Genomic DNA, 12,711 nt, shown 5'->3' with positions numbered 1-12,711 from the left:
TAATAACTTACAGGAAGTTTAAGATGTTACTTACAGGTTAGACTATCTTAATTCCTGTTTTCAACTCCTGGTTATTAACTCTCCACTTTAGTTAAAAATTCCACTTATGTTCACAAATTCCAGATGCAAGCCAGCATTAGCAGGGAGCCAGCTCCAAATTGAGTTGTATAGACAGTTATATACACCTGTGAACAAAACATCTTCTATATGTTGTTTGTATGTCTGCAGTGTATTTAGTTGTTTCCTCTGAGCTTGAATTATGGCATTTGCAACAAACATGAGGTTGGGGTGGTCTGCATCCCCTTGAAATATGTCACTGAAATTTTAAACTGACGTACCGTATAAAATCTTCTTCATCCTCTCTTTTAGGTCTTAATTGTTTTGGCTGTGTCATATTCAGCCAGTTGGGAAGGGACTTCAGTAGTCTAGTGATGTCATCATCCTTTGCCCAAGAAGCACTTATCACCAGCTTCTCATCTGTCTGAACAACGCTCCTACAGGAAAACAAGTAGGTTAGACCACATCTAAAGACTGGACCATCTGACATAAGGGATACAACAGAATGCAGACTATTTCAATTGTGTTGTGTAAACAACAGTTAAAGAATACATATGTAAATTTTAGAATGTATATTACATATCCAAAGTATACCATAGATTCTAAGGAGCAGAGTATTCATCTGGAACAGAATACAATTACATGGCTAAATTCTAGTTATGTTTAATGATTACATCATGTAAACCTTTGGTCCCCAAAAGAAGTTCCAAATTTGCTATTGGGGCAATCTTTTTTTTTTTTTTTAATGCTACATGGGAAAATGAAAACATACTGTATATATCTTCTCACTGGAGCTGTCATGCAGTCCAAGAAGCCACTGGATGACACAGTTAACAGGGATGTGGAAATATAAAATAGAGTAGACATGTTGATAACTGTAGTCTCACCAGCAAGGTTTCTACCTTCCCTTTCTCTCCAAATTTGCAAGTTAAAGTTTATGTGTAGTCAAAACAGTGTTTTCAGTATTTGAGAACACTAGGAAAGGGTTGAATCTCATGTCAGTTTTATATTGCTGCATGTGTCTCATTGGGGAGATTTTCCTTTGGGTACTGTTCTGATGGTTCCACATCAGGAAGTGAAAGAAGATCTTTACAAAGTAAGGGTAATTCCTATTTTAGCGTCAGTTGGTTCACACCATAACACATGCATTTGTGCATGCATGTGTGCCTGAGCAGTACATTTTGGCAGCCCATTCATTTTAATGGGCTGCCAAATATGAATGAACGCACAAAAAAGTACTCTAGGTAAGACTTTTAAAATTGTGCTGCATCCTGTGGTTTGATGGCTGCAAATGTAGGTGCTTGGTAGTTGCGTTGCGGTTTTAAATGGCCTGTCTGGTTATTTGGACATATATATCTTTTGTGGCCCCCAACGATCTCCCAACAACATGGCCACAAAATATATATAAGCTGGCTGCCTTGGAGGGAACAGGGAGGAGGTGGGACGAGAGTCGTAGACACAAAAGAGTTTCCTGTTTACACGGCAGCCTCTATAATAGGAAGTTCTGTCTCCTGCACTGCCATTGGATGACCGTTCTGTCCATCATAGGAAGCGGGGCTTTGTATTAAAGAGGGAGCCAAGAAAACAGGAGTTTTTCTTCTATGTAATCTTTTGGCGCTCATCTCGCCCCCCTCCCTGTCCCCTCCGATGCTGCACTGATGGCAATGGTGGGTGCTGCATTCCTGGCAATGGTGGGTGCTGCATTCATGGCAATGGTGGTGCTGCAGATAGGCAGACTGACCCTTATTTTGCTTCACAGTTCTTTATTTAAAATGTACTTTTTTTTCCCTGAAACTTCCCTCTTAAAGTGAAGGTACAGGTTATATGCCAATAAATACAGTATACCCAAATAACACGCCCAAGCTCATCTCTTTACTCACACACAGCCACAAAGGCAAGAGAATTCTTGTTGGGCAGTGTATTAGTGCTCGAACGAGCACACTCAGACCAAATTTTAATGGTTCAAAGAATGTCAGGCAAAATGGTCGGCCCTCACGAATGTTCACTTCATCAAATCTGGCCCTCTTCGAAAAAAGTTTGGATACCCCTGCTGTAAAATTTTGGATTTCACAGCACTTTGACTAAAACTGGCCATGGATGGATCGAAATATGGCCGGATCAGCAGGGACCGACTAAATTTTGATTCATTTATGGGCAGGCTAGTTGTACTCAAGTAGATCTATTATTCAACTTCAGCACAACAAGCCTGTTGTGTTTTTTTGTTCAAGGGCATTTTAATGGTGGGAAATAGGTTGCTGAAAGGTCTGCGCCCATTTACACATATATAAATGTAAAGCCTTTGCTAAGGGGGATTCCTCATGAAGAAGTTTGAATATAGAAGAGACTAAACTTGTTTGGGGCGGACCCTGGACACAGATATGTTCAAATTTATGCTTCTCCAGAGAGGAAGCTCTGGTAATGAAGAAATGTTTAATTTGAAGATAGAAATACTAAAGATGAGCAGGATACATTTAAACGTTCTTAAAGAGGAGAGACAGTTTAAAAAAAATAAAATAAAAGTCAGCAGCTGCAAACACGATAGCTGCTGACTTTTAATAAGCAGACTTACCTGTCCAGGGTGCCCGCGATGTCGGGCACCCGAGGCTGACCCGTCCCTTGGCTCTCTGGTCCCGGCACCGCCATTTTAACTAAGGGAAACAGGCAGTGGAGCCTTGCAGCTTCACTGCCCGTTTCCTACTGCGCATGCGCGAGTCGCCCAGCGCTTTGTGAATGGGGCGTGCTGTGTTCTGGGACACACAGTTCCCAGAACACACAGCGCCCCATTACCCAGAAGATGCCGCACGGAGGAGAGAAGACCGAAGACCCCCCGCGGAAGAGGCAGATTAGGACGATGTGCCTAGCAACAGGCATTTCTGGTAAGTTTAAAAAAAAAAATTTTTTCATTTGTTTTTCTAAATTTTAATGTATTTTTGTTTTTCAGGAAGTTCTGGGTTATGCAGAATAATAGTCAAGAGAGCAGGGTAAAGAGAGAGAATACGTCAATACACATTTATTCCAGATTGCCAATGTGAAGAGCATAGGAGCAAGTCAAAGTCTTTTATATAGTACATATATGTGTAGGGTATAATTGCACAGCTCAATTTCGATCCAGCAACTGGGCGGATGTTGGGTAGACCATGAAATAAAAGGCCGCAAGTGAGTAGCTAAGTAGTATTTCATCAAGCCCGGTGCACCTAAACCATACCGTGCCAGAGTAAAGCCCCTTGCATTGGCTGGTTCAATAGAAACCGGTTGACATTCGGCCTGTGTGTACTGCAGCCGGTCCAACAGAAGCTTCTGTCGAAGGGGCATGACCTGAAAAGGTCTGCCGACCGCCTATGGGCTAGGGCTTTCAGCCAATGGGTGTTTTTTGGCAGGGGTGGGCATCCCTCTATCAGAACAGCAGGGAAGATCACCATACTAACATTGGATTGTTAGTACAGTGGCTCCGACCTGAGCTGTTATTTTTCTTTTTTTTTTTTCCAGCCCGCTGGGTTGATTGAAAAAGACTAGCAGTGTGTACTAGGCTTAAGAAACACGTATTGTCAGCCTAATCTGTTAAATGCTCTTTGCTTAACCCCTTAGTGCCGACCATAGGCACATATGCAACCTAGGCTTGAAGGGGTTATACCAGGATGAATCCTGCAGTTGCAGGCATCACCCCAGTGTGTTTTTTCAGAGAGGGTGGTCTGCTCTTTAGAGATAAACAACCGATGCGGCTAAAAGCCACTCGAGTGTTTTCCTAAAGGAGCAGGAGGGGGCGTCCTCCGCTCTTCCCGGGCCTCCCGACCCACAATCTGGTGCATCCACCTGCTAGGCAGAGACTGGAACAAAACCAGAAATGGCTTTGTTCCAGTCTCCTATGGGAAACAACGTCACTTCCAATTTACTTGGCTGCCAATGGCGCATATTAAAAAAAAAAAAAATATGACAGTATTCAGAATCACAGTTTTTGGCGATCTGAATACTTTGAAGTGCAAAGGAGGGATTGGGGGTCTTTTAGACCCCTGATTCCTCCAAAAACAGCACCTATCACCACCTATTACTAGGGATGTTTACATAAAAAAGAATTCTGATCAATTTTATTAAAGTGACAATGTAAAAAAATAAAACAAATAAGAAAAAATAAATAAAATAAAAATGTTTAAAGCGCCCCCATGCAGCAAATATACTGCATGGGTAAGTCACACCTGCATATGTAAACGGTGTTCAAATCACACATGTGAGGTATTGCTGTAATCGTTAGAGCGAGTGCAATAATTCTAGCAAAAGATCTCCTCTGTAACTCTAACCTGGTAACCATTTTTTTTTTTAAAAGTGTCACATATGAATATTTTAGGTACTGTAGTTTATCGCCATTCCACAAGTGTGCACATTCTCAAAGCATGACACGTTAGATATCTATTTACTCAGTGTAACATCATCTTTGACATTATACAAAATATATAAATTGGGCTAACTTAAAATTATACAAATTGGGCTAACTTTACTGTTTAGTTTTTTTTTTTTTTTTTATTTTTTTTTTTTAATTCATGAAAGTCTCTTTAGTCCCCCAAAAAAAGTTTGAAAGACAACTGCGCAAATACCATGTGACATAAAATATTGCAATGATCAGCATTTTATTCTCTAGGGTCTCTGGTAAAAAAAAATATATATCTAATGTTTGGGGGTTCTAAGCAATTTTCAAGCTAAAATATGAAATAGGCTTAGACATGAAAGAGTTAAAGTGTTACTAAATCTCATAATATGAAAATAGTTCACTCGCCCCCCCACAGTGCCCACAGATTATAAATCTTCTGATAAAAATACTGCCACTTTATACCTTTTTGGACCCCCTGTATACAATGGTTACATGATAAACTGCACAGTTTCTCCAGTGCTGAAAGTTCAGGAAGGAGTTTTCCACTGCTGCCTGTATATACATGCCTACATGGGTGATGTCAATATCATGTGACCTGGCTATCTCTGAGAACAATTAACTGTTCTCTCCAGCAGAAAAAGACACAACTGAGTATATGCAGGTCGGCTACTCTGAGTTAGCTGGCCTTCCCTAGATACACAGTGCGGGGGGGAGGGGGGGCAGGGGGGTCTGCGGCGGATCAGGATAAAAAAGCCTTTTTACACAATGCAGAGGATTAACCCCTTAAATTCCACAGTGGGTATAACAAGCATGCTATGATGCATATACAGACTGATTTTACTATTGTAGGTTTAGTAACACTTTAAGCTTAGTTTCAAGGCAGGTGATTAGGTTCGACTGAGTACCTCAATGAGTTCTATTGATGATTCTACTGTGGCAATATTTTCAGAGTTAAGTGAGACAATTGGTCTGTAATTAGCTGGGGATAACAAGTTCTTTCCAGGTTTTAGAATGACTGAGATATAGGAGCACATATATTGGGAAAGAGGGACACTCCCCTGGCTGGTGCTCTGATCGGAGTGTCCTGGCTGGGGGCGGGGGAGGGGGTCTCCCCATGTCAGTACATAATAGAATAGCAGGGGAGATCATTGTTGGATAGTTAGTATAGTGGTTCCTCTTGGGATGCCAGTTTTTTTTTTTTTTTCATTCAGCCCTGCTGGGTTGAACAAAAATATAAACCACTAGTTTGTACTAGGCTTTTGGTAGGTATACGGTTTATGGTAGAATTCCCCAAAGGTCTTAGCCATAGTTTGAGGACATTAAGTGTGAGCACCATCAAACGAAATAGCAAGTCTGTGAATGATTAAGGGGAATTGGCTCTAAGCTTATTGACCAGCATCCTGTGGGATTTGGTAGAAAATTTGTAAATTTGGTTTGGTCCATAAAAGTGTTTGTGCATCTAGAACGCCTTTAGTTAATCTCAAATCTGGGTAACGATTACTGGTAACTGGGTAAAAGATGGGCCATATATATGCATTGAAAGCTCTAGTCTTTGCAATAAATGATCCATTGCTTCAAAATGGAAATAATGTTATAGCGCTGGCTCCTGACGAGCGTGCACTATATGTTTTTGAACGTTAATTCTCCTGAAACCACAGTTGGGTTTTAGGGCTAATTTTACTTAATTATGATTTCAGTACCAGTCTAGCTGGGTTGCTCTGGGTTCTCCTTGGCCCCAGGTGTCGCAGTCACCGCCGGCAAATGTGAGAACGCAGTCTAGCCGGGTGTATTGAGTGCAGTGTTTTCTCGGAACCAGTCCAGTGGGAGTGTTCTCCTGCTGTGTATTCTGGGAGGGGGTACTTAAGGTACTGAAATCACATGCTACGGGGTTCCGGGCCAGAAGGTTTTTCTGTCTGTCTGGTTCTGGCCCTCCTGACCAGCCCCCATGGCTCTCCTGGCCTGGGGTGCCGATCCATGCATTTCCAAGTCTCGGGGGTGGATAGCTCGAGGCGAAGCAACTGCCGGGACAGGCCTGAATGGATATCTGGGCCTAGGGATTCAAAGGTGGTCCAGTGCCTTCTCATCTAAGGAGAGGCTCAGCAACTCGAGAAGCATCCAGGGGAGGACTCTTCAGGAGAAGGCCATGCGCAAGGCTCAGTTGATGGACATGTTATGGATCTACACTCAAACGGTATCGCTGGACTGGCTGAGAGATACTGGTACCGTATGATAGCTCTTTAAATTTGTCTATGTCCCTCAGTTACAACCAAGTCTGTGGCAGAGACTTTGCTTTACTTAACACCTTGCCGCCTGCTAGGGCTAGTGAGAGGAGGTCTATCTGGGGGGTTGTGTAAACTAAGCTCTGAAACAGTTATTCTCTGGATTTCTTCACTAAGAGACTTTCCATTTTTGCAGTCCAAAGTACCTGAACTTCCTCCTAACCCTCTACCCTAAACTGAGAGACTCTGTTTATATTTCAAATAAATAACCCAAAAGAAGATCCAGTTTCTATATTTCTTTGGGCCAATTACCACGGGAAACCCTAGATGGAGACGAGGTCAAGAAGGTAACGGTAAGCCCAATAAAACCAGCAGCTCCTTCGGGGGTCAGTGCTACAAAGTAAAGTGAACAAAAATAACATTTTAAAGTGTAGGAATTTTAGGAGATAGCCTAGGCAAAAGTGCAGTGGACATTTGCATTTACTAGCCTTAGCTAGCTAGCTAGCTATAGCTAACAGTGTTAGTGGTGTGAGCTTTACAGAATAGCCCAATTAGTAAAAAAACAATACCAGTTACATATTTTGGTAATCTATAAAAAAAAAATGATAAGCTACATAAAGGCATGCCCACAAAATAATGAAAAATATAACATTGCATTTTAATAACAAGAATGCAATATAATAAAACAGGGCACTCATTTTAAAAAAAAATGCTTGTAGAATATAGCATAGCTTGGCTAAATATGTTAATTGTTAGCGTTAATTATTTTATAACTTCTGCCAATTATTTGACAGGCTTTTTTTGTTTGTTTTTTGTTTACATAAAAAATACAATATGTGTCCATTTGCTTGGCATATTGTCAAGACAGTTAGCTTAAACAGGAATGGAAAGTGTTTTTATGACTAAACTCTAATTGATGGCATGGCAAAAAAAAAAAACCCTACATCGCATACGTTATAATGGAACAAATGGAATTATGCTGGCTAATAAAAAGCATGACAAGCTCAATACACTTTTGAAAAAAGGTTATACTACCAGTCTGTACGTTCCACAATACAAACATAGCATGCATTCTGTAGCCACAGAAACTCTGATGTGTATCATCAAATATGCTCAATCATAGAAGTGCAGAGTGATTGCTGAAAATCATGGGCATCAGCCAATGACATCCAGTCATAAAAAGGCAATCAAAATAAATACATGAAAAATCAAGATAACGGTAAAAAAAAAAAAAAAATGAAAATAATAGTTGGCGCCATTTAAAGGAATTAACCAATTACATTTTATTTAGGCTAGTATAAAATGAAACATAGCATTTAATTCACTGTGAAAAAATATTTCTGGTGTTTATTTTAAACATATAACAAGAGCCATGTACAACAAATGCTGTGATTTGTAGAGAGCACATTTTCCACATAAGGAGATAATCGGGTGAGGACTGATTATCATGTCAGGCAGAGTGAAGTTTGCGTTCTCCATATTCTATTAGCGCCGCAGCTTGCCACATACTTAGTTAATCCAATCATCAAAGATATCACCAATAATTAGTTTTCTAGTTTTACAATTGAAAATGCACTAACACCACTAACTTTTAATTTCACTCAGAGCCCTTTGAGAACCAGAGGCTACAAGAGGCAGGACTCGCCTGAGTTAACATTTTAGCTACACTGCTGTTCATCCAGAACACAAACTACAAAATATAGATTGGCCGTACCATGTGCGTGTGTAATTGCTTTTTCCTAGTATCCAGCATGTGAAACTAATTAAGACCCGCAGGCCTCAATGATACAGTAAACACCAAATCCATTTTAAGATATCAAGATTTAGCTGTGCTGAAGTCAATATGTGATACAGACCTTAAATGAGTATTTAAGAGAAAGAAAAATAATGAACTTGCATAAATCAATGTATTTGCCTTCTGTTTATAAATAAACTGAAAATAAGGCTAAGCAATGCATCATTGCAATATTTAAGATAGTCTATTTTAAAATGTTTATGAAACAAATGTCAACTGAACTAAAACTTGAACCCCCCTATCAGGCAGCCACAGCGTTGGCTTTAATAGGTTCTCCATATGCAGAAGGGCAGGAAGAATTGGCGAATCACATAATGATTGTGATTGCCTTTCACAGGGGTCACATGATCGGGAGTCGGTCTTGTCAGTTCCAGATCATTAGTATGGGGCAAGAGCTGAATTAGGTGGGCTTTATATCAGGGGTACTTAACATGTGGCCCATGGGCAAGAAAAAACCCAGATCTCAATTAAGGGGTTGCCAACCCATCATCCCAGATCATCAAGAGTGCATGGAGTCAGTGCTAGTAGCGGAGGAAGCATGTGGCCACAGAGGGAGCAGGAGCGGCATTGGCCAATGCTTCCTCTATAGTGCCGACTCCTGTCCCAGGCAGAGTGATACCAAATGCACATCGCCTGGGACCTTTCTAGCAGCCTGGAGAGTGATGCCAGCAGAAGCAGCAAGAGGAAAAGGTCTGTGTATTAAATATCATATACAGTTCACTTTTCCAATATGCATAGCACTTAAAAAAAAAAAAAAGAAGGTTAATAGGCTGCTCTTATACTGATCCACAAGTGCAGCACAGTGCACCTGCTGCTTTACTACAGTTTAGTTGCACTGAACCATAGACTTCTATTATATCATGCAGGTTGGTGCGCTTTCTAAAAGTGCACCACATTCACAAGATAAAATAGAAATCTACGGAAAAGCGCAGCTAAGAGGTGGTGCAAGTAAACCGCAGTACATCAGTGTGATAGCAGCCTTATAGGGGGATCACGACAGTAAGAGCTTGTTAACATTTGCAGCTTGGGGGCGGTAAATCCCATAGTTTATTGTGGTCCGCGAGTGGTTACCAAATCACTTAAGTGGCCCTGACTCGTGAAATGGTTGAGAACCCCTGCTTTATATAATGCAAGTAAAAGAGAGTTTCTTAATAAAAATATTATCAATGCATGTTTATGTTGACAGTGGACTTCTCGTCAAATAATTGTTCATATTATTAGTGCATATGCTAAACCATTTGAAACACCTATAGATATGCATTACTTCTCACAGCGATCACAGTACATCCTAGCAATACCTTCATCTGCTCTTCTCACCAAACGGACATAGTCATCTTTGTTCAAGCATTATCCAAGGTCAGCAGCTACTTCCAGGACTAAGGCTGCTTTCACATTGCCATGCTGCAGTTTGACCACAGTACAGGGGCAGCATGGGTGTGCCTGCGGTTTATGTATAGGTTACCCATAAACTTTCTTTTATGTCCTGTGTTATTAGTGTGTTTTCTGAAAGTGCACCAAAGATGCAGTATGCAGGACTTTTGGTGCAAAAAAAAAAAAAAGAAAATGCGCAAAAACCAGGAGACACAAAACCCTCTTGAAAATCATGGCAGTTGTTGGCTCAGATTTGACACAATCATGTAAACAATAGGTATTCAACCTGTGGCACTCCAGCTGTTGCAAAACTATAAGTCCCATCATAACTCTGCCTTTGGAAGTCAAGCTTGCAACTGTCCGCTTTGCAATACCTCATGGGACTTGCAGTTCTGCAACAGCTGAAGGGCCACAGGTTTAGCACCCATGACAAAATTCTAGTATCTGGGATGTTCTAATCTTTGTACACAAATGTATAACACAGATCGGCCATATCATATAACCGTAAAGCAAAAATACTAATTCATCAAAGCATGAGAATGGTAATATGATAGATAGTGTTGGTGTACTCTACTTGTATCGGCTTATCCATCTCAATCATTTTGTAATCCAATGGAAGGGAGAAAGGCTGCCACATATAAAGCAAAGTACCTGAAGGCTGTCATGCAGGTGTCCTTATACTCCTGAAGTTTCACACACACCATGTTCATGAACTGGTCTGAGTAAGCACTTAAGTCCCGCATAAGATTCATTAGATCTTGAATGGTCTTCTCCACAATGACGGTACTCTGCAAGACAAAATTAAATACTAGGTTAGGTCAACAAAAAAGTGTTTAGGATTAATGTTAACCAGCAGTACTAGAGCTGAGGACTTGGTTTGCATAGATCAGTGATGGTGCCGATTTTGATATGACTGTGTTCTATTAGTTGTTATTATGTTGTGATAATTTTTTTTTTTTTTCAAATACTAGGTATTAGGTGTACTATACTGTACCACAAGATCTAGGTTTACCAGAGCTATCACTGCAATGCTTTGAATTCACAAGCTTCTCTTAAACCCTATTATATCTCATTCTAACGTCTTTCAATATAATTGATCCTTCCTTCCACTTGTGAGTTATGTGTTCACTTGTCCAATAATCTACCACTCTGGCTGACAAACATCATACTTACATCAATAAATTTCCACCTAACCTGTCAAGAAATTGCATTAAGCCTTCCCAGTACATCTTTTATCCTTCATGAATACAGTACATAGAAGGCCTTTTTTATATGTGAGAAATGTTTGGCTGAAGAAAGCAGACCCTGGGACAGATGTTTTTGTATAATAGTAGGTTGTAAGCACGTGAACGATACAGAAAACTAGAAATAGTAAGCCGGTTTGATGGAATTGTAAACACATCTATGAAGGTGATGCTAAGCAACCTGTAGGAATAAAAGAATACATATACAATACAGATTTATAACAAATGCAATACTGTACGGCAAGGCAGTGAAGTCATCAGCTGTGTAAACCACATTAACACTCGTGTTCCTTTATGGTTACCACAGGCTTTCATACGTTCTCCATGTGCTCAATGGAAATGTTAACATCTGCCATTTTGCCACCGGTGAACTGCAGATATGTCTAAACTTGTGTTCTGCTATCCACGGAATATCACAGAGACACAGCATTGCATAAGTTAAGCTGGCTACACAAACATTTTGCTAGAATTGTTTTATTTTTTTATTTTGTAAACATCCAAATGATTTTTTAATAGTTAAAGTGTAAGGGCCGGTTCACACAGCGGGCGAGGCGACACGACTCGCCTCGCTCCCGCAAGTCGCCCCCGTTCTGTACAATGGAACCGTTCTGAGAGGAGCGACTCGAATAAATATCAATGGCTCCCAATGCCATCAATCTGGCCAGTGAGGAAGGACATCGGTGGATCGAGATCGGGCTCAGGCAAGTATGGGGGACTGAGGGTGGGATCCTCTAGCACAGAAGGCTCTATTACTTTAATGCAGAGAATGCATTAATTGAAAAAAACCTTCAGCCTTTACAACCACTATAAATATTATATCATAATGCCACACCAATATCAAAATTGAGACCAATATAAAGAAAATCGTAAAAACTAAATTCAAAAACTCTTACAAAATATTCACAGTGCAATTACTGACAAAAGTAAAAGTTCATAAATATATAGAGTTCAATCCATGAATATAAAATTCCTCCAAAATCATGTGTATCACAGCTGGAGGTTGCTTCTTCACCGCCAGCATAGGTACATGCATCACTTACCAAATAGTAAGACCTCTTGTTACATGGAGGTCAAATGCACTTGTCACACAACCATGGATAAATAGGTAGCCATCAATGGGTTTTCCACAACTGGGATCCTCCCCGCGGCCACTTCAAGATATTCAATATGTCATAGATCACAAAAGAAAATTAACTGCTCATATTAAAGTACTGTAAATATATTCAGATTAATTAAGCAGCTGGTTCAGGGGAAAGAAAGCAGTTCTTGAGGCAGATGTTGTTGTACTACAGTAGGTTGCTTCCTGGTTCCCCTGAAGACGTCATTTGTGACAAAACACGTAGGCCAGGGCATGAAATCTAAAGTCATCACAAATGCTTTGAGTATTCTTTGCTGCTTATTTAATCCAGATAATTTTGCAGTACTATAGTATGTGTGGTATAAATTTGTTTGGAGTGTGGATATTTATATGAGCAGCTGTCTATATTTTTCTTTCAAACAAATTGGGAATCTGAATACGTTTTAACATTAGCGCAGAGTTAATTTGGGTTAACAAAATTTTAACAATGAATGAGGTTTTTGTGCAAGAGATTCTATTTATTTCGGAATTGAATCCTTAAAGCAAATAGCATTTTGAAGTTCATGACATTCATCAAGTCTCTGATG

At 40.2% G+C, this 12,711-nt stretch overlaps 1 protein-coding gene across 1 annotated transcript in view; it reads right to left on the bottom strand.

Annotated features, from left to right (window-relative positions):
- EXOC4 (exocyst complex component 4) overlaps positions 1 to 12,711 on the bottom strand; it is a 716,245-nt gene that overhangs the window by 228,859 nt on the left and 474,675 nt on the right. Inside the window, exons 12-13 of the mRNA XM_077471880.1 lie at positions 10,454 to 10,590; positions 339 to 494 (exon numbers count right to left, since the gene is read on the bottom strand). Of these exons, the coding sequence (XP_077328006.1) occupies positions 339 to 494; positions 10,454 to 10,590 (293 nt within the window). The remainder of the gene's footprint in view (positions 1 to 338; positions 495 to 10,453; positions 10,591 to 12,711) is intronic.

Source organism: Lithobates pipiens, unplaced genomic scaffold (genome assembly GCF_037356315.1).
Source record: "Lithobates pipiens isolate NorthernLeopardFrog02 unplaced genomic scaffold, aLitPip1_a1.2 Scaffold_8, whole genome shotgun sequence".
NCBI classification, from domain to species: Eukaryota; Metazoa; Chordata; class Amphibia; order Anura; family Ranidae; genus Lithobates; species Lithobates pipiens.
Note: the sequence above shows the minus strand (reverse complement) of the source record. Positions and strands in the feature narration are given on the sequence as shown.